General features: G+C 41.1%; 1 protein-coding gene and 1 long non-coding RNA gene across 3 annotated transcripts in view; both read left to right on the forward strand.

Annotated features, from left to right (window-relative positions):
- The window catches only part of LOC139360884 (uncharacterized), a 39,190-nt gene extending 22,638 nt beyond the window's left edge, over nucleotides 1-16,552 (forward strand). Inside the window, exon 3 of the long non-coding RNA XR_011618427.1 lies at nucleotides 15,303-16,552. This is a non-coding gene — a long non-coding RNA (uncharacterized lncRNA). The remainder of the gene's footprint in view (nucleotides 1-15,302) is intronic.
- LOC105463242 (sushi repeat containing protein X-linked) overlaps nucleotides 1-27,560 on the forward strand; it is a 74,977-nt gene that overhangs the window by 26,449 nt on the left and 20,968 nt on the right. Inside the window, exons 2-4 of one of the 2 annotated variants that reach the window (XM_011710247.2) lie at nucleotides 16,587-16,646; nucleotides 20,658-20,849; nucleotides 23,000-23,176. In XM_011710247.2, the coding sequence (XP_011708549.2) occupies nucleotides 16,587-16,646; nucleotides 20,658-20,849; nucleotides 23,000-23,176 (429 nt within the window). The remainder of the gene's footprint in view (nucleotides 1-16,586; nucleotides 16,647-20,657; nucleotides 20,850-22,999; nucleotides 23,177-27,560) is intronic. The other variant, XM_011710248.2, reaches the window with a different exon arrangement.

Here is a 27,560-nt window from a genome sequence, read left to right on the forward strand (position 1 = left end):
TACAAGATGAGAACTTTTCTTCGTAGTCCCTATACATGGGATGGATTTATTTCACTCTTTACACTGAGAGTATAGGCTGTTGGTATATCAGCTTTGTGTAGGAGGTGAGGGTGAGGGGATGTAGGCAGTCTCCTCTAAAACTGATGATCTTGAATAGTCCCTGGAGTTTGTCTTCTGTATCCAAGGTCTCACCAGTCCATGGAAATTAAAGCTCCGTTTTGGCAGTTGTCCTCAGAATAAAAGGTGAGCCTTAATATCTGGTACCTAATCATGATCCTGCTTTCACAGTATTTCTTACTTTCTTGCAAGCTAAAAGTGGATTTTTTTCATTGATTTTCATGTAAGCACAGCCAGGCTACATGGCTCACCATACTGCCTGAAATAGGATCCTAATTGCTTGACTTTGAAATTGATTCCATTTTCAACCTTTAGTTACTTTCAAATGTATTTCATGATATTGTGCTACAGCAATCTGTAATTTGATGTTTTAAGGACATATGTACCTCCTCAAACTATCCTCTTCAGATTCACAAACTAGAAAATTCTCAGTGGAGATGGCTGACCCACCACTTGTTCAAGATTTTACAATAAGACAAAAGGTTGCCATTTGCAAGCATTTGAGAAAATTTTTTTGTGTGTTCATCAAGGGAGGAGAGAAAAAACCTGCCTAGAGTGTTTCCCATTTGCTATCTGCTTTAATTTTTCATTTACAATTCCTTGCTCAGAATTTCATTGAAGAGGGGAACTTCTAGGAAGCATTGGCGTTCGTGCTCTAAAAATGCCCAGTCCTAACTTCCTTAATTCAGCCTTAACGATGATGAAGATCCCATACCCAGTTTGATTGTGCTGTGTAAAATTGGAATGTGACTTGACTACTACACATGGAAAAACATGAAAAGACCCATACTAACAAAACAATTACTGACAGTTGTTGTTAGGGCTGCAAAATAGTGTGTTTGTACATTCCCCCCCCCCCCCTTTTTGATAGGTTTCATGTGAATTCATGTGAGTACCTTGATTGAATTAAATAATTCATGTAAATCACCCAAGGCAGTGCCTGAGGTAGTGTCTGTTAACTAAGCAGTAGGTATTTCTTCTCTCTTACAAGTTAGAACTGTAAGGACTGTGTTAGGACTCACTGGTGTCTACCTTGGCCAATAAGACCAGATAAGATGGTGCTGTACAAAGCTGCTCCTGCATGGTAAAAGGCTGGAGAAATAGTTGCCACTTCATTTAATTTACCTTTTATTACCTTCTTACCCTGGACTTTCATCTGTATACCAGGATGCTGGAAAATTGCTCAGAAAGACTCAGTTTTTGGCAAAGTTCCCTTTAGGGCACATACTGCCTTTTTCACTGGCCCATGGTTTCTGAGAACTGGCCTCATCCCTGCAAATGAGGACTTCACCAGTCCCTCCAGTCCCCTCCCTGCAGACAGCCTTCCTTGGTCCTGGGGGAAGGACAAGGGAGCCTGTCACTGCAGGCCCTTCTCCAGCAAGGGACTGGGAAGGGGCCAACATGCCTGCAGGCTCCTGTATTGACAAGTTGCAGCATCCTTAAGAGCAGCCAAGAAATAAAATGGTAATTTGTGTTTGCATCTGGAATTTCTGAGCTTCAAAGTCTTGGATCACAGCACTCTCAATAACAGAAAACAGGACACACATATGAATATCCATATCCATATTAGCCTCTTTGTTAGACTCTGGGTCAGCAGCTCGAGACTGAAAAGTAGCAGGATGATTGTACAGGAAGTAGAATGAACCTGAATGCTGTGTTTCAGGGCAGGGGGCAGCAGGCATAAGAGGGAGGAGAATGGCCTCCCCGTTTATTGCACCCTGAGCCATCCCCCCAGGAACATCTAGAGCTTGACTACATTATGGCTTAAAACAGCTCTTATGGACTCTCTAGGGGACCTGATCACCACTGATAATGTTGTTTCCAAGGAAAAACCAATTTCAAATTATGAGCAACTGATTTATAAATGCCCTTTGGGGACGCTGCCATCCATAGGTGAGAGGCCACATGACTCTCCTGTCATCAGTGCCCTGATACTTTGGCAGGGTTACAAGCCACCCTGTGCCTCTTTGTGGGGCTCTCTTTAGCTGGACAGTGGCCTAAATGTGGTATTCGTTGGATAGCACCAGACGCCTATCCATGCAACATATTATCTCCACTTGCCTGTTCTGCTGCCTGAGGTTTCCCCATGAGGATCAGGAAATTTCCACAATGAGAAGGAAGCCATTTGGGGAACCCTGTATAAAACTAGTGTGTTAAGGCATTATGTAAATATGAGAGTAGATAAATGACTTAACTGATACGTACAGCAAAGACTATTCTGATTATCAACTTGGGAGTTCTAGACAAGTTGTGTAATACAATTGTTTTCAAACTCTTTTGATTGCTACCTGCAGTAATAAATATATTTTATATCACAATCCAAAACACACATATACTATGCACACAGTATGTCATCAAATCCAAAACTCTATCAGTCGTCAGTCACCATTATTTTAGGTATCACTAAAAAAGAAAAATGATGCCAATTAAACTATGCCATTCCGTTTATTATAGAGCTCATCTTGGGTTCAGGGAAATTAAAATGTAAAAATAGTGTTGTTTTAGAGTTAATAAAAAAAAATATATATATATATATGTGTGTGTGTGTCTGTGTATAATTGAAACAAAAGTGTCATGAAACAATGCTCATTTTTACTATGTATGGTGTATTATGAGTATCTACCACTTTCCCCTATTCTAATCTAATGTATTTTATTGCACATAAAGCTGGTCCTACTAAATTTATGGAATGGCTCACTAATGTTTTAATTTAATTTTAATGTGTTAAGTCTGAGCTACAGTATTGTTTTGAAATAGGGAATTGGAAATGATACACTGAGACTAATTTCTTATCCCAAACCAGATGTCATGCTGTATGTTTTAGTCATTTATTTCATTCAAATGTAAATTGATGGTCTACTGTTTAAGTCAGGACTCTTGATGGCACATGACAGAAACCAGTTTCAAAAAAACTTTGAAGAAAGGATGGGCTTATCATTTTATGTTAGCCAGAGGTATGCTGGTGGGGCCAAGCAATACTGGAACCAAGGGCTCAAATATTGTGGGATCTCTCTTTCTCTCTAACTTTCTCTGTTTTGTCTCCGCTTTTCTTTGATGGTTTCATTCTCTCGAATTAGCATTCTGTATGAGACTTAATCTTTGTCATTGGCAGCTTCAGGGCTCACATCTTCCTCATTTACCACCAGAGAAAAAAATCCTTCCAAGATTCTCATTGGTTCATGTGATTGGTTCATATGATTGCTCCTGTAGTCAAGGGATAAGATAAACTCACTCTACTAGAATCACATAGGTGTCATGAGGAATAATGCAGTTTTCCAAAAGAAAGGGTCTTGTTTCTTTGAGAGGAACATAATAGATGTCCATCACACCTAGGAAGTGCTAGCACCAGGCATTGTGTGCTGGGGTTTAGCCTCACACAACAGGTATTGCCAAAAGCCTGCAGATGACCATTTTGAAAACTAGAATTGCCATTAGCTTAGTTGCACCTTCATTTTCCCACTAGAGCTTGAGTCTCCCAGTGAAGATAATAATAACTGACAACAGCCACTGTGTGACTATCAGTTCAAAGGCACCGAATGGAAAAATGGGTGCTTTCAAGAGAGAAGCTACCCAGGAAAGAAATGATTCTACCTTCCACCACAGGCAGAACTGGCCAAAATAGCCATCTGTAAAAGACTTCAGGTAAAGTCCAGGTTTTTGTTCTTGGGTGCTCGTATTCTATTCCCTGTTGGGGAACCAGAGAATGTTTTATAAGGAAGAAGCCTTAGGTTTCAGCTGAGCAAACTGCAGCCTGTCACTTCCAAGCATTCTCATGATGTTCATTTCAGTGTTTCGGTGCTGTTTTCTGGAAATATCTTTCTTCACACTCTCTTCTCTCTCTCTTTCTGTCATTTAATGTACTATATTAAAATATCAATCTACAGCTGGCAATTAAAAGTTTACTGCCTACAATTATCAGTACACGCTGTGGTGATTTTATTTTCTTAGACTCTGTCTTTTCTGAATTCAGTTATTCTCAGTTTTGCCATGATGTGCCAGAATTTTGTAAATTATACTGCTGGGTTACTGCCAAGAATGACGTACCAGTCGCAGCTTTATTTGGGCAGCTTTTTTTGTGGCTTAAATACAGTATCTGTTTCTGTAAGTACAGCCTTCACTGAGGGAGATGGATGTCTCATTTTGATATTGATGGAACAGCTTGAGCATATCAGTAACATGTAGACCAAAGTCTCAAGGGGCAGAAAACTTTTGAGAGTCTTTGTTAGTTTCACAGGGGCAGTAAGGGGAAAGAAATCCTGACCGTATTCCCTGAAGAGTTTGATGTCTAGCTGGGAAGAAAGAACTTGAAATGACTTCTGAAAATCCAAAGCAACATCAAATCAGTGCTCATTTAAAAATGTGAACAGAGTGCATCGATGTGAATGGAATGGTTAGGAAAGATAAACTGGGAGAGCTAGGCTTTGAAATAGCTTTAAGCACAAGAAAGGAACTGAGAGGAGGGGAAGGGCTTTCTGGTAGGTTTCTGAGTCATGAAGACAGAAACAAGGAGTTGTGAAATTGCATGAGATTTAGGATCAGAAATGTTCAGTCCTTGTTCTCATATAACTGATAATCACTTCATTCTCTGAGCTGATAATACAATCACATAAACAAAGTGGCAAAGAGTTGTTGCTCTCCCCAGGTTTACATTCTAGTCACTGAATGCTACCTGCCTCATAAGGTTGCACTGCGGACTTAAAGAGGCAATGGAAATGAAAGAGCCGGGCAGATTTTTAAAATGATGTGCCACGGTAATTTGTTTATTGCCAGGTGGAGAAGGAGGAGGGCAATTTGATTTGCTTGACTGCTGTTGTCCCAGCTAGAGGTTGAGGATGGGAGTGTACTAGGGGAACATAATTTGAAAACATGTACTATGCCCTTCTACACACTGCTGCTGCCCCATTTTACAGATGAGCAAACTGAGGCTCAGGAAAGAAAAGTGGCTTCCCAAATCAGGATGGCACTGGAACTTAATCCCAGGGCTTTTTCAATTGCATCCTACCAGAGAGGATGGCCATGAGCAGTTGAGGAAACTCAGTATCTGCTTGCTGTTTCATGGGACATAACATCTATGCCCTGAACAAATCAGAGAAAAGTAGACTTCCACCACCAATCCCCCAAAGGCTTTCTCAGATTTTCAGATTCCTTCATTCTGAGGGAGGATAGAATTAACTTAACAAATGTAGGTTTTCAAAGTATTTAAATCACTGTTTTTCTAATACTTTTGACAAGACCTACAGGAAGAAATATATTCTACTGTGACCTATTGTTAGAGTGAATATATTATTTATTGTACCAATCAGGAAGGTTTTGAGTGTGAAAGAGAATGCTATTAATAATAATGTTAGATGGTAACCATGTGAGGTGATGGATATGTTAATTAGCTTGATTATGGTGATTATATCACAATGGATACGTATTTCAAAACATCATGTTGTAAACCTTAAATATATATAATTTTGTCCATTATACCCCAGTAAAGCTGAAAAAGTAATGCTGGGACAACAGGCACAAAATGGGACTGTGCTATACAAACTGGGGACACCCTACCATACATACACCTATATAAAAACAAAAATTGTACAAAGTAAGGTTTATTCTTTCTATGTGCAGTGCACCCTGACATTTTCAATTCTATTTCACTACAAAAATACTAGTCATGACCTACTAAATGGGGTCAACAGTTTGAAACATAACAATTCTTAGTTGATTGTTGGTATCGCTTAGGCACTTATGATGGTAGTAAAGACAGGGATTTGGTAAGGTGAATGTCTGATATGTCCTATAAACTTGTTTCATCTGAACATTCTGTTGAATTTTCTGCCCCAAGAAAAGCACTGGTAATAAACATTTTCTTCAGTTTATTCCCCATGATTAGCAAAAGGTTTAGATTAATCTTTCTGGATCCCTTTGTTCCATTTGGAACAAGGATCTTCCTCTGTGTATTTCCCCCTCTTTTCTTACCCTTGGGCTTTTATCTGTTAATCTGCCACTTATTTAGAGAAGTAAGGAATCCAAGGAAGAATGTCTCATTTACAGATTCTGGCTCTCTGTGTACTTGTTCGGAGCCTTCATCTTGGGGTTGAAGCTGGTGCTCTGAAAAGCTAAAGTTTCTTCTCTGCTCTACTCCTTCAAATATACACACCTTTACACACATCTCCTGGACATCTCTCCTCTGTTGAAATTTTGCCAAGGTATAACAGAGTGGATCTTGCCTGCTAGTCAGGCATGCAGGACTGACTTCTGGGCTTCTTCAAAAACCCCCATAAATTAGGACTTTCCAGAAAAGAAGCTCCTGCAAATTTAGCTATGGAGGAGAGAAGGGTTACCACTGTACCTGTGTCCACACAAGCTATGGACAGGCCCTTTTGTTAGCCCATTTCTGTCACTAGAAATGTTTGTACACTCACCTATGTTAGCAAGAGCTTCAAGAATACAAGAGACCCGGCAATAGCACCTCTCAGCAATAAAATAACTTTTGGTAAGCCCCCATTTTGTAAATGTTTTTAGGTCATAAAGGCATGTAGGGACCCACAGGATTTTTCCTGCCTCAGAGTATAAACTATGGTAATGTCTTGAGCCTAAAAATCACTTTTTCCTAAAGCAAATTTTATTACCTGGATCATCTGAATTCATAGACTAAACTTGACAACAGTTTATTTTACTGAAAAAGATTGACTCTATGGCTTTTCTTGGTGGTTATTAAGATGAATATATATACATATGTGTATGAAAGATTTTCTAAATCACAAATCATACAGGATTGTTAGAGGAATGTTTAAAAACACACAGAAAACTTTGGAAGCACTGAGATTCTTGACTATGCTTCATGCTTAAACTTTAAAAAGTATATCATGCCAGATATAAGTTTGTCATATTTTTACATTTTTTCAAGAAACTCATTTACACAGTAGCTCAGGGTTGTGGAGGCCTTCAGTTTATACTCACAGAATTAAATAGAAAATGTGATTATGAACCCTCAAATTAGAAACTTGTAAAACTAAAACATATATATTATGCCATTTAATTTATGGCACCCCTGTTGAGGCATACCTAATTGGGGTATTTGAGGCTTAGAGAGACTCAGTGGCTCTCCTAGCTTGGTTTCCTAGAAGCAAAGCTTATGATTTGTTGAGGGAGTACTCTCAGGAAAAAACTTATAATTGAGGAAGGCAAGCAAGAAAGAGCTAAGCAAGGATAGAGTCTCAGGTAAAGTCTAGCACCACAGGGTGCTTAGAAACATAAATACTGCAAGGTTGTACTTCCACTTCACCTTTGGAGGCTAGAAGTCTGGCTTCATGTTTCTCCATATCGGTCAAACATTGGTTGCCTCCAGGAAACAGATGGGGAGGATGAAGTGGCTCCTATCAGCTGAGGACAATTCTCTGGAGAAGAGGGCAACTGTGAGTTATTTGCAATCAAAGGCTCCCAGCAGCTAGGAAATGGGCACACCAGCCTGAGTAGAGGGAATCTGATTGAGGAATAAGCAGTATCTGCCGCAGTGACCTAAGAGAAGGCTATTAAACCAAGGCTGAGAGGTACATCAGAATCTTCTGACTTTAAGGCAAATGCCCTTCCTCCTTTTGTACTTTCTACTCTTCCTACAGCTTTTCCTCCTTTTGTTCTAAAAACAAATACTGTTTATTATGTCAGAATTTTTAGAAGTCAGGATCTGGGCATGGTTTAGCTGGCTCAAGGTCTCTCATGAGGTTGCCAGCAAGTTATTGGCTTGGCCTGCAGTTTCATCTGAAGGCTCGCCTTGTGGGTGTTACGTGTGTGTGTAGCTGGGGAGATCTTCTTATAACCTTACTTATGTGATTGTTGGCAGGCTTTTGGTCCCTCAACACATGGACCTCTCCACAGGGCTCCCTCATGACTTGGCAGCTAACTTGACCCAGAATGAGTGATCCAAGAGAGAGAGCGTGAGACAGTATTCAAGATGGAAACCACAGTCTTTTTATAACTTGACCTCAGAAGAGATATGGTGTCCTTTCTGCCAAATTGTATTCATTAGAAGCAAGTTAATAAATTCATTCCACACTTAAAGTGGGGAGTTACAAAAGGTTATGAATGCCAGGGGACAGGGATAACCGGGGGCCATCTTAGAAGCTGCATATCAGAGTCTACCCTCTGGCACCCAGTGATTATTTCCCCCCAACATGCAAAATATACTCACTCCCCTTTTGTTTAGAAAGATAGCACCTATTCACAGCTAAGCAATTCACTGGGCCTGCTTTCTGACAGTATAATTTTAGGGGATCAAAGGCCTCTGCTTGTTCTGTAATGTCTCTGCCCTCCTAAGTCAAGCTAGTGATATTTTAGCATATATAACTCTTTTAAGAATTTTGTGGGTCTCCTGTGAATCTTCTTAGAGTTCACTCTATTAGACAAAAGTTCACTCTGTTAGCCACCTTACAAATCTCATAGACATAGACTCTTCTCTGTTATTTGATTGAGAGGATCTTGAGATCTTAAAGGGCCTTTTGTAAGACTGGAGGTACTCTAAGGCACTACCATGATTTAACAAAGGATTTTATAGCCGTATTTTTGCCTTCATCTTTAAATCATGTTTTTCTGGCAGTGTCTTGGATTTGATCTTTGTTCAGAAGCCATTCAAATGTCCTCTGTTCTGTACCACAGCTGCTCTGTAATCCATTGGCAGATCATTTGTTAGCACTAAATCATCTGGCTCCCACAAACAAACACCCTATGGCTTCCAATAGTACAAAATACCCTTTTCTAAACATCCAAATCTGCAGTATTGTCACAGTTTAAATTTATATACTGAAGCTGGACTGATTAGAATAAAACCATCCAAAATTATAAGCATGAGGCCACAGTTTATGTGTTGCAAGAAACTTGAGGCAGATTTTTCTCCTTTTCTCCAACATTTCTACCAATTCTGAATCATACGCTGGGTATGCAAGGTAAATTAGACATGGTTCCCACCACTGAGCAATTTATAGACGTGATTTATCTCCACAGAATACTTTTAAAATGTTAGGTCTAGGACTGTGCTATCCAGTATGGTAGCTATTAACCACATGTGGCTATTTAAATGTAAATGTAAATTAACTAAAATTAAATGAAATAAAAACATTCACTTCTCTTGTTTTACTAGCCACATTTTAAATGCTTAATAACCACATGGGGCTAGTGGCTGCCCTATTTGACAGTACAGATAAAGAATATTTCCATCATTGCAGAAAGTTCCATTGGACAGCACTAATCTAGAGGAAACCAGTATGATAAGCATTTATCCTTTTTAAAATCATATTTGCTTCTCTCTCCCCCACACTAAAATGAGTTAAATATCAAAAAGAAAGACACTACATGCTTCTTCAGTAAATATTCTAACATGCTTAACAATAAAGAATGCTGTAAGATCATGACTCTTAGGCCGGGCGCGGTGGCTCAAGCCTGTAATCTCAGCACTTTGGGAGGCCGAGGCGGGCGGATCACAAGGTCAGGAGATCGAGACCATACTGGCTAATCTGGTGAAACTCCGTCTCTACTAAAAAATACAAAAAACTAGCCGGGCGAGGTGGCGGTGCCTGTGGTCCCAGCTACTCGGGAGGCTGAGGCAGGAGAATGGCGTGAACCCGGGAGGCGGAGCTTGTAGTGAGCTGAGATCCGGCCACTGCACTCCAGCCTGGGTGACAGAGCAAGACTCCGTCTCAAAAAAAAAAAAAAAAAAAAAAAAGAATCTTAAAAAAAAAAAAAAAAGATCATGACTCAACATTTATTAAAATCTACTGAAAGCTAGCATCTTTTTCTCCTAGAAAAAGCATGCTAGTACCAAAAGGCATGTATCAAAAGCATGTACCAAAAAACATGTTCAATTACAAGGGGTTCGTGGGCCCTCCAAAGCCCTTTCATTAATTCTGTAGTAGGCCATGATCCTCAGGTTAAGAAACCTTACTGCAAAGTGAATTTTATTTTCCCATTGACTTTCAGTATAAAATTGATGGTGCAATTTACTATTAAATATGCTTCTTTTTGACAATATTAAAATTATATTTAGAATAACGATGAGGGGAGAAACAAAATATAAAGAATGAAGAACTGTCTTCAAAATGACTAAAAAACCCAACACTTTGAACTAAAAATATAATACAGAGCCAGCAAATCTACCAATTTGGGTCAGGTATTATAATCGATAAAGAAATATGTAGTTTTAGCAAATTTGCAGAGTTTTCCATTCGTCTTAAATCTCTACCACATCCCCCCCTTACAATGAGAAACCTTATGGTGTGGTAGCAGGAACATTCTAGTAGCCTTCAAAAATCTAGACTCCTGGTGTAATTTCAATACATATAATAAGTGTTACTTAAGAGTGACTTTGGTGCCTCGATGATCTTATCTTATCAGATCTTATCAGAATGAATGGGTGGGATTCCGTAGGCCAGGAAGACCCTCCTTTGAACTTTGGAAAAAAAAAGAGTGGCTATTTCTTTGAAAATCTGTTGAATTAGAGAAAGTTTTTGCAAGGAGAGCAGAATTATAAATGCAGTTGGCTCCAGGTATGGCTGAGAGACAAAATCCTACATGGCTCTGAGTTTCTGATTTCTGAGCCAACGTACAATTTGTATTTGTGTGGAAGAAACACTGAAGCATTCTTTCCAGAGTGGTAATCTGAACCATATGTAGACTGATTAATAGTTATGTCATAATAAAACCTCAATTAGCAGAATTCTAGAGGGACAGCCTTTTGTAAATAAAGAAAAGTTTACTAGGAAACCTCCCTTCTCCCTTCCTCCCCAACTTCTTTCTCTATTTTCTTTCCTTTTGAACAATTTTAATGGTGGGGAAAATCTTTCCCCAATGTACATAAATCTCCTCTGCTGCTTTAGTAAGTACAGTCTACTGAACATAAGTGAGTCTGTCTTTGAACTTATTGTATCTTTCAGGGTGTCTATTTTGCAGACTAGTCATCATATTTTTATAGAAGTTAATATATGAGCTCAGGCTGAAAATAAACTGGAAATTTTCTGAGAGTGGCAGCTAATACCCATTTATTTTCTTTTCACTTAAAAAACATCTATCAAGGCCAAGAGCAGTGGTTCACGCCTGTAATCCCAGCTCTTTGGGAGGCTGAGGCGGGCAGATCACTTGAGGTCGGGAGTTTGAGACCAGCCTGGCCAACATGGTGAAACCCTGTCTCTAGTAAAAATACAAAAACTAGCTGACTGTGGTGGTGCATACTCGTAATCCCAGCTACTCAGGGGGCTGAGGCACGAGAATCTCTTGGACTCAGGAGATGGAGGCTGCAGTAAGCCAGGATCACACCACTGCACTCCAGCCTTGGTGAGCGAGACCCTGTCTCAAAAAAAAAAAAAAAAAAAAAAAAAAAAAAAAATATATATATATATATATATATATATATATATCTCAAGAATACGCAGGAAAATTTTTATTCATTTGTGGATCAGTTTAGATGAATACAGTTGCAAGTAACAATGCAACTCACAGTGGCTTAAATTGAAAGGATATTTATTGTTGACCTAAAAAGAATTGTGGAGGTAAGACATCTAGGTTGATGTTGTAGTCTAGTGAGGTTATCCAAGATCCTAGGTTGTTTTTATCTATCCACTTTGCCATCCTCAACTGAAAATCTTTAGTCCTGCGACATCTTACCTTGTGGTTGCAAAATGGCTGCTCCAGCTTCAGACATTTATCCTTACACAATAGCCCCCAAAGCTGAAAGGGAGAAAAGAGGGAAAACTCTTCTCCTCGTGCAGTTTTCTCTTTTATCAGGAAGAAAATCTTTCCTATAAGCTCCCTTCCCCCACCCCTAAGCAGACTTCGTTTTACTTGCCATTGTCCAATATTGGGTTACACGCTTATCCCTGGAGCAATTCCTGGAAAAGGGGAATTAATTTTTTGACTTAGAGTCATCATGGTTCATCTTTTGGGGAGGGACACATTGCTGCTGAACACAACCTGTGATCTTTTAGTAAGAAGGAAGGGGAGAATGGCTGCTGGACAGGCAACCAGCAGCTTCTGCTACACATGGATTCTTCATTTTGCTTCTGTGGGACCCACTTTTGGCATACTTGTTCTCACACTACTGAAGAAGCCATTTGCTGTTTGCCTATCAGTGATCCCAAAGCCAGCTATCTCATTTCTTTGAAATTGTAGGAGCAGAAGGCAGTAAGGCCTAGTGAAAAAAGAATGATAGATTTGAAGGCCAGGCAGACAGGATTTGAATCCCTGATTTACCGCTTACTGGCTGCATAACCTTGGACAAGTAGTTAAAGACCTTAGAGACTTGGTTTCCCTATTGATAAATCTAAAATAGTACCAACTGGCCAGTGTTATTGTATAGATTTAATGAGACAGTGCATAGAAATTGCCTAGCATAGTACATATATCAAAGGCACTTAGTGTGTGTTATTTCCTTTCCCATGTGAATTCAGTTGCACAGAAATCAGATTGCATTTAGCTTAGTAGATAGACCAATTCGGAAAAAGAGTAAGTTTGACTTTAGCAGGCTTTTTTTTTTTTTGCTTTTTTCCTCCTTACTCATCTATGTTCACATAAAAGTCCCCTCTCTTATCTACAAAAGACTTGTGAGTAGAAAGCAGTGTGCCCTGTGTTAGGGTAGTGTCCAGTTACTAAGAGAAAGCTATAAAACCATGTATTCATTTCTTAATTGGATTTGCTTAAATATCTCTTAAGTTTAGTATAGGAAACAGAATCCTCTCTAGGTATTTTACACAAAAAAACATTTAATGCAGGAAATAAGGTACTCACAAAATTGGAAGGGCTGAAACAATGGAAGTCAAGAAGTCTGCATTCAAGGTCAAATGGCACCATGACTTCAGTCCAGATGCCAGAAACTCCTCTTATCACTCAGGCTAGGAAACTGTTGCTGCCGTGACTATCACCACTGCCAACATCACCATCTTCCCTACCACACAAAACTGATGAGGGGACAGTGGGCACAGTTGACAACACTCACATCTGCTGAAGCCTATTTTCTGCATGAACAACTGCAGAAAAGAGTTCCTTCCCTTTGATTCCTTCCAAATCACTAAAAGTAGACCCTTTCACAACCTAGGGATAAGGGAATCTAGAAACTGTACTTTCCAACCCAATGCCAGGCTTTCTTCCGCCTTACCCATGTGAAAACCCTCCTTATCTTACTCATCTGTGATGCTCCTGCTGGGCTATCCGCCCATGTGCATTCTCTCTTTGCCCCTGTTTTCCCTCTATGCCCTGTTTAGGCTCTGACATCCTATTCTGGCCTACCATGCTTCCCTATCCTTTCTGCTACAGATGTCTGCCTTGCTCTAAAGGTCTTAGAACTCGATTGTTCAAGAATAGAGGGTTAGGAAAGGGTAAGAGGGCCGGGCGCGGTGGCTCAAACCTGTAATCCCAGCACTTTGGGAGGCCGAGACGGACGGATCACGAGGTCAGGAGATCAAGACCATCCTGGCTAACACGGTGAAACCCCGCCTCTACTAAAAAATACAAAAAACTAGCCGGGCGAGGTGGCGGGCGCCTGTAGTCCCAGCTACTCGGGAGGCTGAGGCAGGAGAATGGCGTGAACCCGGGAGGCGGAGCTTGCAGTGAGCTGAGATCCGGCCACAGCATTCCAGCCTGGGCGACAGAGCGAGACTCCGTCTCAAAAAAAAAAAAAAAAAAAAAAAAAAAAAGGAAAGGGTAAGAGATCTCCTTGCTTTGTTAAAAATTACCATACGTATCTTTGTATTTCCCAACAATTTAGTGTTAGAAGTTTTTGAACTTTATAAAAAGGGAATCATATATATAGTATATAGTCTTCTGGGACCAACTTTGCTTACAATATTATTTTAGTTTTATTCATCCATATTGTTGTTCTCACAAATGAGCTTTGCCATCTTTTAAAATCTTTCTTAATGCATTTTTGCATTTTGGGGGTTATGCTTCATTCTTTATTCATTCAGCAGTCTATAATATTTTCCCATGTTAAGAAACCGCTTCAAAATGAACGTTATTATGTTATGAATGGATCATAATATGACCATTTCTTGTAGTTGGATATTTAAGTTAATTCCTATCTTAGAATGTGGTAGATGAAGAAGATAGAAGAAAAAAGGGCTGAGATTTTCCATGTGGCAGACTAGCTGAAAGATGGTTGTTTGCTGAAATGGGAGACACTGGGGGATGCACAGCTTCGGTGATAAGAAAAGGAATCTGGTTTTGAGCAGGTGGAATGTGAGTATGGAGATATGCAGGCAACAGTTGAAGATTCTAGACTGCCTTTTTAGGAGACAGTTCAAGACTAGAAACAATGGATTTGTCATCAGTACATGAGGAATGGTTTGAGGCAAGTATGGGAGTGAGATGGCCCAGAAAAATAGTCTGGAGATGTGTAAAGGACCAATACTGGATTCCTGGGAAATACTTATGTCCAAATGGCATGCTGATCTAGATGTGCTGTCCAGAGAGTCTGTTTAGAAAGGAGGAAGAAAATCGGGAAACTGTCATCATTTGGAAGCCACTGCAGAAGACAGCTTCATGAAATGAATGGGTAGTCATTCATAGTAAATGCTGTAAATGCTGTAGACAAGTTAACCAGGATGACAACTGAGGGCAAAATGTATGTGTGTGTGTATATGTGTGTTGGAGGGCTGGGCGGGGGGAGAAAGTTTGCTTCTCATGTATCTGGGGTTTTTTTTGTTTGTTTTTTGTCTTTTTTTTTTTTAAATTGGAATGATTGAAGGTTCACATGCAGACATGCAGTTCAACTATTTCCTTGGGTAGATTCCTAAAAGTGGAATGACTTGATCAAAGGGTTTGAGCATAGGCTTTTGATTCACGTTGTTAGGTAGCTTTCCTGGTTTTCATGGTTTTTTGTTTTGTTTTGTTTTGTTTTTGAGATAGGTTCTCCCTATGTTATCCAGGCTGTTTTTTGAACTCCTGGGCTCAAGTAATTCTCCCACCTTAGCCTCCCTAGTTTCTGAGATTACAGGCATGAGCCACTGTGCCTGGCACCAGTGCTCATTTTTTTAATATGCAATAATGAATAGTTTGTAATTTTGTACACATCTGGGTGTGCAGAGACAAGGTGAGGAAATCTGCATCTAAGGAGAATACAGAATTGGGCTTCTGTAGTTGTGGGTCTTTTCCTAATGGACACAGTCCAGCCCTCATCTCCTCCCCACTTTCTGTTTCCACACTCTACATCTCTCATCCAGAGCACAAGTGGAACAGGGACCATTACTCATTAGCTGCATGGGGATTTGAATAACCTCACAGTGGAGTGGTGGCAGGTAACTACAGCTAAATGCGTGACCAAGATAGAGCTAACTGTAGTCATTGAATAGACTGTGAAGTCTGGAGGGAAGTTCTCTGAATTTAAGATTATAGTTTTGAAGTTTGGCACCTGCTACTACTTCAAGGATTAAGGATTTACTGCTCACTGGAATTCAATATTTAATATTCTAAAAACCATTCAGCTCCAACTTGCAAATGAGTTAAATTAAAATAATACACAGACGTTCTCTCTGAGGCCGTGGTTTTTATTGGTAGCAACACTCATTAAGAAATTTTACTGGCTGGGCATGGTGGCTCATGCCTGTAATCGCAGCACTTGGTGAGGCCGAGGCAGGCAGATCATCTGAGGTCGGGAGTTTGAGACCAGCCTGACCAACATGGAGAAACCCTGTCTCTACTAAAAATACAAAATTAGCCAGGCATGGTGGCACACGTGTGTAATTCCAGCTACTCAGGAGGCTGAGGCAGGAGAATCGCTTGAACCCGAGGCGGAGGTTGCGGTGAGCCGAGATCACGCCATTGCACTGCAGCCTAGCAACAGAACGAGACTCTGTCTCAAAAAAAAAAAAAAAGAAAGAAAAAAAAAAAGAAAAGAAAAAGGAAATTTTACTTAAGCCATACCTTCATGAGAGGTTCTAAATAAGCACACAGACAGTCTATTTCAGACCTCATTTCCTACAAATACTGTATATAGAGGCAATTTTGTGTTTCTTTTGTCATTAAGATAAGACATTTGATTTACCTCCTTATCTTCCATTTAAATTTAGTTCACAAGATGGACCTATTTTCAGGTACCATAAACACCCAGTTCTACTGGGTTTTCTTTGACCGCTGGGGAAAGTGTGGACTGTATCTGATGCACACATTTTATTGCATCTCCCCTGGCATGAGATTCATATACATTGGCATCTTCTCAGAGTGAAGTTGACTCTCTCTATTTCCCTCTTCCAGAATTTCACTTGGCATATGGTGATTCCAAAACAGTTTGAGGCTCATTTTGATTGCTTTTTGGCAATCTCAGCTCAGCCAGTTTTACTCTGAGAGATCCCCTGTTTGTTCCTTCATGAATGGCCACAGAAGCTTTTGCTCTTGGCTGTGCGTTCTAATAGCATCTCCTGCATGGTCTGTGGCAAAGCAATGCTTTGAAATATGCGTCCATACTATGTGGCTTTTCTTGCTGCAGTTTCTGTTCTTTTTTATTGTAGGATCGGGAGACTCACCACTAGAAGACGATGAAGTCGGGTATTCACACCCTAGATATAAAGGTGAATGCTTTGCTTGTGTGCTAATGAGGACCTGCTGATGCCAGGAGAACTTTCCTTTTTGCCCTGCAGAACAGATTGTAATAAAGTGACCAGATAACACATTTAAGTTCTAATTATCTATCAAGGAAAAAGTATTTTTTAAAAAAAATATATATATACTCCCTTTTTTAAAAAAGGAAATAAAACAAAATGCGTTGGAAATCTCTGAAATGCTGTCTTTCAGCATCCCAATGGTCATTTTATTCTCATAAGTTTCTTTACTGTCCTCACTTCTGCAAAGGCAGCTGTAGCTGATGAAAGTGAAAATCAAGCCATGAGTTCTGCCTAATTCACACATTACAGCCAGAATCATCCAGAGTAAACCCCCCAAGGTCAAATCTGGACCAAGTGCTGATAATGTACTAAGATGAATGGGGAATGAGAAAACTTGATTTTCATAAGCTCATTTCATCGTGCTCTTTCTGAGCCCAGCATGGCTCCTGAAACGGTATGTTAAAGTATGTTGCTCAAATGAAACTTAACTTAATGATAAAGAACTCCATCTCTACATATTCGCAGCAATCCACCCCCCAGCAGGTATAAAAAGCCTAAACAAGAACCTTCTATGCAGACTCAGGTAAGTAGGTCCACAAATATTTCTACTGGTGAAACATTTCTCTGAAGTTTAGGGAAATCTGGGAGAAATGAAGGTAAATTGAGAGATGCTTTTGCTCTGAATCTAGTTCCTCTTACAGTGGAGGAAGAATTTGAAGAAGAAAAAGAAAAAAAAAGGTTAACAAAGTTCCACTGTGGCATTTTGCCCTGGAAATTTGTCCTAATTCCTGGGATAAGGACGTGGCCCTTGTTTGTTGTGATGTGTCTCAGATACAGGAGAATCAGGGTAAGACTGGACAGCTTTTGGCTGGAGATGTCCTTCAGTTGTTTTCTACACAAGTCAACAATATTTCCAATATAATGACTGGTGCCTGGTGCTTATGTCCAGGTGCGCTTCCCACCACCTACCACATTTGTTTGTGACATCTGAATGCAAATACTCATTCCTACCTATAGTTTCTATCTTCATAGCCTCAGAAATTAACCAATCAAGCAAAGCACCAATATGTTAATCAGATGTTTGTGGTAAAGAAATGTTCTAATTCACAAAACTTCTTAACTATTTATGGGTTTAGATTTTTTTTCTTTGAGTCCCTTGTTGAAAAATCTTCCTAAAACACATGCATGCACAGATGACCCTTCACATCTATAGCAGGGGTTGCCTAGTACCCTCAGGTCATTGTTTTTCACGTCCATCCTCACTTCACAGCATTGCAAATGTGACAGGTAGACCAGATGGCCAAAATGTGTGCTTGCCCTAGAACTTACCCTGAATGTTTAAGAATAAATTTTCTTGGGGCATTGTTTCTATTGTCAGTTAAATTGCTTACTGGTAGCAATCATTTCAGTATGTATAAGTATATCAAAACATCATGTTGTACACTTTATACAATAACATTTAAGTTTTATTTATTATCATTATTATTATTTTTTGAGATGGAGTCTCACCCTGTCACCCAGGCTGGAGTGCAGTGGTGCGATCTCAGCTCACTGTAACCTCCGCCTCCCAGGTTCAAGTGATTCTCCTACCTCAGCCTCCCGAGTAGCTAGGACTACAGGCACACGCCACCACGCCCAGCTAATTTTGTATTTTTAGTAGAGACAGGGGTTTCACTATGTTGGCCAGGCTGGTCTCGAATTCCTAACCTCAGGTGATCCACCCACCTTGGCTTCCCAAAGTGCTGGGATTATAGGTGTGAGCCACCGCACCTGGCCAGGTTTTTTTAATTTTAAAAGCTAGAGGCAAGCCATTATTAACTGCGGGTTTAGTTTTAGATCCTGAGGCCCCTGCACAGTGTCTAGCACAAAGTGTTTTTGAATTAAAGTAAAATAGGAAAGAAAATTAAATGTAACCAACATTTACGACGTTCCTGGTATGTGGCAATCATGGCTTTTGATTATTTTGCTTGGAATACCATCATATATTCATACTGATTGAGTGAATTTGTGATGTATGTATAAGCAGGTCATATCTATACATACAGTAGTTCCCCCTTATCTGTGGTTTCACTTTCCAAGGTTCCACTTACCTTCAGTCAACCTCAGCCCAAAAATATTAGATATTTTGAGAGAGAGAGACAGTACATTCATATAACTTTCATTATAGTATATTGTTATGATTGTTCTATATTATTATTAGTTGTTGTTAATCTTTTACCATGTCTAATTTATAAATTAAACTTCATCATAGGTATGTTTGTATAAGAAAAAAACCCAGTATATATAGCGTTGAGTACTATCCAAGGCCTCAGGTATCCAATATCCCCTGTGGGCAAAGGGGGAGTACTGTATATCACAAATATGTGTAGTACATACAGATTATATCTGTAAACCCTTAGAGGAAGGAAACTTTATTCAAGGAAGTTCTTTAGGCCTTGTGTGAGCTCCTGCAAGTTTATATCCACATGGTCAAATTCAATCAGTTCTAGTTAAGCCTTCAGGACATCACTTTTACCTAGAAAGTCCAGGGAAGATTACTTGAGTCTTGAGTTTAGGACTCACTTGCAGCTGTCTGCAAAACATTATATGATGAAAGTATTAGCCAGGCCAGGCATGGTGGTGTGTGCCTGTAGTTCCAGCTACTTGGGAAGCTGAGTGAGACAGGAGGACCACTTGAGCCTGGGAGGCCGAGACTGCAGTGAGCAATGATCATGCCACTACACTCCAGTCTGGGTGACAGAGTGAGACCCTGTTTCTAAAAAAGAAAAAAAAAAAGAGAAAGTATTAGCCGAAAGAAATGTGAAGGCAAAAGTAAAACAGTGGTCTATGCATAAGACGTGGCCAGAACTGTTGGTTTTTGTAACTGAGAGGCAGTTGGAGGCATATCCTCAGAAGAGAATTCCTGGGAAAGTAAAACAGGGTCTGTCCTCTTTCCTGGCCACATGATGGCGGTCTTACCTCACTCACTGACAGCTCAGGTGCTGGGTTGGAGTGATGAGCCAGGCGGCTGCAGGGAAGTGGCTCCTATTCATGGCATTGAGAGCCTGGCAGACTTTAGTGAACTCCTCACTGTTCCCCAATCGATTGTGGGACATTGGGGCAGTGGCTGCTGTAGGAACTTATCCACCAAGGAGTTAGTGTTGCCCTTACATTTTGTGGATCTCAAAGATAACATTTCAAAAGCACAGCAGGGAGGTTCCGACTTATTCATTTCATCCTAGCTATGCTTTGGGCAACTATGAGACCAAAATCAAAACACCTGCAATTTTGTCATCTGGGAAGGGTGTCACCCTGTTACCTAAATGGGGCATAACTGGGGACACTTCCCTATGGAGAGCAATGGTTCTTTGACTTTAGGCCAAATTTATATATTGTTGCAAAAACCTGGAAATTGTAGCATCATTTAGATTAATGCCAGTATTACAACATTTTAGAGAGAATGTGCATACAGCTTAGAAGAACTGCAAATTAACCAATTATTGAATCCCCGCCACTATGTATGACATCAATTGCTCTTGAAAGAATTATCTAAAAAATAAAAATAATAATCTTATGTATCTAGCTAAGGGAAATACTAAAAAAGAACAAGCATTTATTGAACATACACTATGTGCTAGGCACTGGGCTAGCTGCTTGATATGCAATTTTTATTTAGTCCTTATAACAGCACTATGGCATAAGTATAGTTATTGATTCTGAGAGGTTAGCTAACTTGTCTAAGATCACACAGTTAGTTATAGAGGAACTCAAATTCATGTTCAGATATATCCGACACTTAGTCCCATGATTATAACCTCCCTACCCAGAGACACCTAAGAAAACATGGGGCACTAATTGAAGGTCCACAATTTGGAATGTAGCCAGCCTGGGACCGTGAGAGTAAGGGGACACATTTTCTGAAAGTGTCATTTCGTATTTATCTCCTCTTTTGTTTCTGCTACTCGTATTTATCTCCTCTCTTGTTTCTGCTACTTGTAGATACCCCGTGGTGCTCCCCCATCAAGGTGAAGTATGGAGATGTGTACTGCAGGGCCCCTCAAGGAGGATACTACAAAACAGCCCTGGGGACCAGGTGCGACATTCGCTGCCAGAAGGGCTACGAGCTGCATGGCTCTTCGCTACTGATCTGCCAGTCAAACAAACGATGGTCTGACAAGGTCATCTGCAAGCGTAAGTAGGCCAGCTCTGTGTTGGGTCCTCAGGGATGACCAGAGCCAACGTTCTTTTGCTCCAAGATTGAGGATTTTCACCGAACATGGATGAGGAAAATTCTCTTTATGAGCAGGGGGACAACAGGGGGATTCTAAAGATATAGTGGAAGTGCGATGGCTCCTCTCAGAGAGAATGATATGATCAGCTGTTTGAGAAAAGGGGAGAGAAGACCATTGTTCAGAAAATGAGTTACATTTGTTCAGTTAGTGCTGGATCCTGAAGAGGTGTTGGGGGATTTAGAAACAAATAAGACACACGTGGGTCCTGCCATGAAGAGGCTCTAGCAAGGCAGAGGTGTCAACTGAGAGATAAGTACAAGAAGGGTACTAAGTCAGTAGCAGATTAAAGAAGTGCTCTCCCGGCCGGGCGTGGTGACTCACGCCTGTAATCCCAGCACTTTGGGAGGCTGAGGCGGGTGGATTGCCTGAGTTCAGGAGTTCAAGACCAGCCTAAGCAACACGGTGAAACCCTGTCTCTACTAAAATACATAAAATTAGCCGGGTGTGGCAGCATGCGCCTGTAATCCAGCATGCGCCTGTAATCCCAGCTACTCAGGAGGCTGAGAAAGGAGAATTGCTAGAACCCGGGAGGCGGAGGTTGTAGTGAGCTGAGATGGCGCCACTGCACTCCAACCTGGGTGACAGAGGGAGACTCTGTCTCTAAAAAAAAAAAAAAACAAACAAGAAGTGTTTTTCCAAGGAGTGGGGCTTAGGCAGGAAATAGTCACAGAAGAAGTGATGCTTATTTATGGAAGTGAGTGTGCCTCAGGGGAGAAGATTAGAGGAGTAGCGTTTCAGGGACTGGCTTTTAGCTTCATGACAAGTCATACCTCATTTGAAAAACTGCAAGTGGTACAGCATTGTTGAAGCACACTTTAGATGTCTTTGGTATTCAAAACAGCCACCACTTTTTGAGCACTTATGGTTTGCCAAGAATTTCACATACATTTGATTTTTACAGTAACACTATCAATATGGGTGCCATTATGTTAATTTCATTGTCGGGGAAACCGAGGTTTCAAGGCTGCAGCCATGTCATCAAGACTATGCAGACTCTGCAACTGGGTGACTGTAGTGGACAATCTGCTCTACCCAGATCTCCTCAATGCCTTTTCCTGGTTGTGTGTATCTAGTACTCAGCTTCTGAGTACTTTGCTCTTAAAGACTTGCAGCTTCAACCTCTTCAGAAGACTGCTGACTGCTCCTTCAGACAACTGATCCCGCTCTCTCTCTCTCTCTCTCTGTCTGTCTCTGCCTCTCTCTCTCACTCTCGTTCTCTTTTCACAAGAGAGAGCATCTCCTGCGAGCAGCCTGTAGCTGCCCAATGACTGACTGGTAAAGAATTATGAAAGCCCAGCCTCCTTGCCTGGGGGCAGGGCAGAATGAGCTGTCATTCACACGCCAGAGCTTCCCTGTGGGATCAGGCTGCTGCTGACTTTGCCTGAGATCTCATGTTGCCTGGCTTTCTCCCCTTCCCTGTTCTGCTTTCCTCACCCGCTCACTAGTCTCCCTGGGAGCACTTTCTTACTAAACCTCAGGCACAGAAATCCGTATCTCAGAATCAGCTTCTGGGAAGCTCAACCTAAGATAGTGGCTTAGCCGGGTTGCCAACCCAAGCCAGTGTGACATGAAACTTTGTCTCTTCTGTGTGACATAAAACCATCTGTTGTTTCTTAAATTCCATTTTATTTATTTATTTATTTATTTATTTATTTAGACAGAGTTTTGTTCTTGTTGCCCAGGCTGGAGTTCTATGGCGCAATCTCGGCACGCCACAACCTCGGCCTCCTGGGTTCAAGCCATCCTCCTGCCTCAGCCTCCCGGGTAGCTGGGATTACAGGCACGCACCACCACGCCTGGCTAATTTTGTACTTTTAGTAGAGATGGGGTTTCTCCATGTTGATCAGGCTGGTCTCGAACTCCCGAACTCAGGTGATCCACCTGCCTCGTCCTCCCAAAGTGCTGGGATTACAGGCATGAGCCACTGCGCCCGGCCTTGTCATATTTAAATTAACTTTTCACCCCATGCTTTCAGTTTCTAGACTCTGAAACGAAACTCTACAGACAAAAACTAAGAAATACTGAATATCTGATTTTTCTCATTTTCAGAAAAGCGATGTCCTACCCTTGCCATGCCAGCAAATGGAGGGTTTAAGTGTGTAGATGGTGCCTACTTTAACTCCCGGTGTGAGTATTACTGTTCACCAGGATACACGTTGAAAGGGGAGCGGACCGTTACATGTATGGACAACAAGGCCTGGAGCGGTCGGCCAGCCTCCTGTGTGGGTAAGAAAATGCCACAGCCCTCAAGAGGCACTTGCTTTGGGAGGAGCAGGGGGTGTTCGTATCGTGGATTGTAAAGGGAGCATCACTATTCCTCCTGCAAGGCCTAAGCATGTAACTTTGCTTTCAGTAGCATCCCTGGTTCTCTGGCTCAGCCCTAGATCTAACCTCAGTGTTTATCCTGGAGCTGACTTCATAGCTGATGGCTTCCATCTGACTTTTGTCTTTTTCTTGGTTTGCTATTGAGGCAACTACAGGCTGGCAGAGATGTGGCATACACCTGCCGATTTTAGTTCAGGGGCCTGAGCAAAGTTATTGACACTATAGGGACAGTCCAGTAGAGAACATCTATGTGTCTTTCAGCCCCAGTGTACTTCCTTTGTCATTGACTCTGGTGGTCAGTGAGCACTCAATTTGTTCAGCTGGAAGGGATTTGGATATTTTGCCTCTGGGTTTGTTGGGTAGTGAATGGTTCCCATGGTGTGGTCCTGGGAGCAGAAGCAGCAGTGGCATCCCCTGGGAACTGTTTAGAAATGCAAATTTTCACCAACCCACCTCTACCACCTGCTGAGTCAGAAACTTTAGGGGTCAGACCCAGCACTTTGTTTTTTAACGAGCATCCCAGGGATTGTGAAGCACTCAAATAAAGAGCCACTGACCTAAGGCACTGCTTCTCAAACTTTACTGTGCAGCGAAGCCCTCTAGGGACCTTGGGAAAAATGCAGATTTAAATTCAGCAGGTCTGGGGGAGGGCCTAGGATTCTGCTAAATGGTGCTTTAGGGCAAAGTTTCTGAACCTCAGCGTGATGGACATTTGGGGCCAAATAATTCTTCGTTGTGGAGCCCTGTTTTTTTGTTTGCAAGATGTTTAGCAGAATCCTTGGATTTTATTCACTAACTGCCAGTAACACTGCCCACAGGGGGTGCCTCACAGATGTTGCTTTCAATATCCTCTCTGTGATTTGGTATGTGCATAGCTCTTCAAAACAAACCAAAAAGAAAACGGAATCTACTCCCTCATATCGGAAGGGGCAGAGGTGATGGTGGGAGGAGAGAAGCTCTAAAATCTTTCTGCTAAGCAAGCTTTGGCAGAGTACTCTAGGGATCATACTGCTTAAATTTCCAGATTGTGTGCAACAATGGAAAGAAAATGCTGATTGTTCTAAAAAAGCAACAGCATGTCTTAAGCTGGACCAGATGGGCCTGGAACCTTCCCAGAGGGAGAGAGAATGAACCCCGAATTCAGGAGATTCATATTACAGTTTGTCAGGACAAGGTTCAGGCATATTTGGGAGAAGGAGGATTGTACATGCAATTAGGTAGGGGTGACAAAAAGGGGTAGAGCGATCCACAAGAGAGCCTAGAGCTCCCAGGAAAACAGAGAGAAATGGGCAAAGCAAGCAGGCAATTCTGTCTTTGATTTTCATGACAAACAAGCTGAGGTTTGTCCCCAGTGAATTTTATTCCAGGGGTATCATTTATTTTTTTGGCTTTCATATATTAAAATAGTTTAATAAATTTGTTTTTGTGTTGGCAGGGGTAGGGGGTCCTTGAGCGTAACTCAGAACTTCAACCTATTTTAGGAGCTGACACATAGCGGCTAAGTAGTTCCCAGATTTCCACACAGCCTTCAACAGTCTTGGCCAGAGCTGTGCTGAGTGGTGAGAAAGCTGTCCCAGTTCTCTTCTAGACTGCGAGGGAAGAGAGAAGACTGGGCTTACTTTTGACTCTGAGGTGGTCAGTTCTGTGGTCTGGCTAATTTGAAGGTGCCACAAGTTAAAATTAATTTTCTTACACAGACCATACTCTGGCAATGGGCTGAAATTCATGGTTATTTCAGAAACAGATATAGATAAAAATAAGTCTATGTAGGAGGAAAGAAAATACTGCAAATTGCAGGAGGGTAAACTCTTTGAAGAGCCACAACATCCATTGATCTGGAAGAAAATTAACCTTAGAATGTAACCACTATTGTTCTGGGGGGATATTTTTCTTTCTTTCCATTTTTAGTTATTTTGGGTTATGTTGGCATTTAGATAGAACAATGGATAGTTGGAATCACAAGTCCTCATATAGAGACCATATTTTGAGTAGACACATGATCTTTCCTTTAGACCAACACTTCTTCCTAGGCCAAAACAGGAAGAAAACAAATTAAAGATACTTTAAAAACCATGGACAATGAAAAACCATCAAAGGTCTTTTGACATGCAGAGAGTATCCATTTAAAATTGCTTTAACAAAAGACAACGTACAAACTTTCCTTTTTGCCCTGCTGAACAGATTGTAATAAAGTGACCAGACAACACATTTAAGTTCTAATTCTCTATCAAGGAAAACATATTTTTAAATAAATATATATGCTCCCTTATTTTTTTGTTTCCTACAGAGTAGAATAGGTGGAGATTTATTAACACAAATGAAATTCTGGAATAAAAAATTTCGGAGATGTAATATATGGAAATTGATGGCATACATTTCTCGTGTCCCAGCTGTCTCACAGCTGGTTTACCCAATGACCCATAGGAATGGGATCATTGCATTATTGCTGGGCTGCATTGCGTTGTTCAGTTGATGCAAACATCAGTAGGGCTAAGAATAAATGTATCCATGTATTGTTGCAAATGATGTTAAATTGTGCTAAATTCCTCCTGGGTTGACAAGTACACATTCTTTTGCAAACTTTCAGAGGCTAGTTTCAGTGTCAAAGCAACTTGTTGATTGAGATACTGATTCACTTTTTCCCTTACATGATTTGTTAGTACAAACAGAACAGGGCAACTTTTAGTGGCCCTCTCTAATATAAATGTATCACCAGTGAATTTTTATTTGGGCTTCTTTCTTGTGAAGATGTTGACTTTTAGAGATGAGGTCTCATTATGTCGCCCAGGCTAGCCTCTTGCTATGTCGTCCAGGCTGGTCTTGAACTCCCGGGCTCAAGTGATCCTCCCACATTGGCCTCCTGAGTAGCTGGAGCTACAGGCATGAGCCACCACACCCGGCTATGATCATGACTTTTAAATGTGGATTTCATTGCCTCCCTTCTTGCCTCTTTTGTCTGTTTTGGAAAGTTCTCTGGATTTTTGTATGGTGCCAAACAGAGGAAACCACTTCCCAGAGCCATCCACAGAGATTACACTCTGGCTGGGGGAAGCAAACAACTGGGTGACTTTTCAATGGCCAGATTTGTTCTGCATTTGGCAGTCACTCGCTTCCTATGCCCCCTTGAAAAGAACTCTTTCTTTCTCTGTCACCAAACTCAAACTATTTTATATTTGCATCAGTGATCTGTTGCTGCACAACAGACCACCCAAAACTTAGTGGTTCCAAACAACTATGTTATTGCTCAAAGATTCTGTGGGTTGGAATGTTGGGCAGAGCTTTGTGGGGACAGCTTATCTCTGCTGTGTGTGCTAATGGCTGAGGTGACCAAGTGGAGCTGGAGGATTCAAGATGGCTTCACTCACAGGTCTGGTACCTCAGTTGGGAAAAGTTGTACTGACTGGGGTCTGGCTGACTCTCTCTCTCTCATTTATAATTTCTCATCCTGACTACATGGCCTCTCCAGTCAATTGGACTTCTTTAGATGGCAGCTGACTTTTAACATAGTGAAAGCAGGAGGCACCAGATTCTTGGAGGGCCTGGGTCTGGAACTGGCACAGGGTCGCTTCCCTTGCATTTTATTGTTATCTGTTGGCCAAGACATTGTCCTTTTCAACCTCTTCCTTCTTTCCACTACCTACCTGGTTAGATGTGTCAAGGATTTCCAAGTAAATAGTTCAGCTTCAGCTGGGCGCTGGTGGCTCACACCTGTCATCCCAGCACTTTGGGAGGCTAAGGCAGGCAGATTGCTTGAGCCCAGGAGTTCAAGACCAGCCTGGGCAACAGGGCAAAACCCTGTCTCTACAAAAATAAATAAATAAATAAATAATAAAAAAATTAGTCAGGCATGGTGGTGCACGCCTGTAATCCCAGCTACTTGGGAGGCTGAAACGGGAGGATCACATGAGTCTGGGAGGTCAAGGCTGCAGTGAGTTGATATTGTACCACTGCACTCCAGCCTGGGTGACAGAGTGAGACCCTGTCTCAAAAAAAAAAGTCCAGCTTCTTAGATAAATAGTAGTTGATACAATGCAATATATTTGTTTCTCATATTTTATATGCGCAGAGAAAACTAGAGCACAGAGAAGGGAGACAGTTTGTCAGATATCTCCAATGAATAAGGCAGAGAGCAGAGGCCAGAATTTTCACTGAAGGTTTCAAGATATTTATAAATTGCAGGCATCTTAATTCAACAGGGAATAGTAATTATGTTTCTATAGTAACTTTGTTCCTTTCATTCATGGAAATGTATAACTTATAAAACGCTATCGGGGCCAAATCTGGG

Source organism: Macaca nemestrina, chromosome X (genome assembly GCF_043159975.1).
Source record: "Macaca nemestrina isolate mMacNem1 chromosome X, mMacNem.hap1, whole genome shotgun sequence".
NCBI classification, from domain to species: domain Eukaryota; kingdom Metazoa; phylum Chordata; class Mammalia; order Primates; family Cercopithecidae; genus Macaca; species Macaca nemestrina.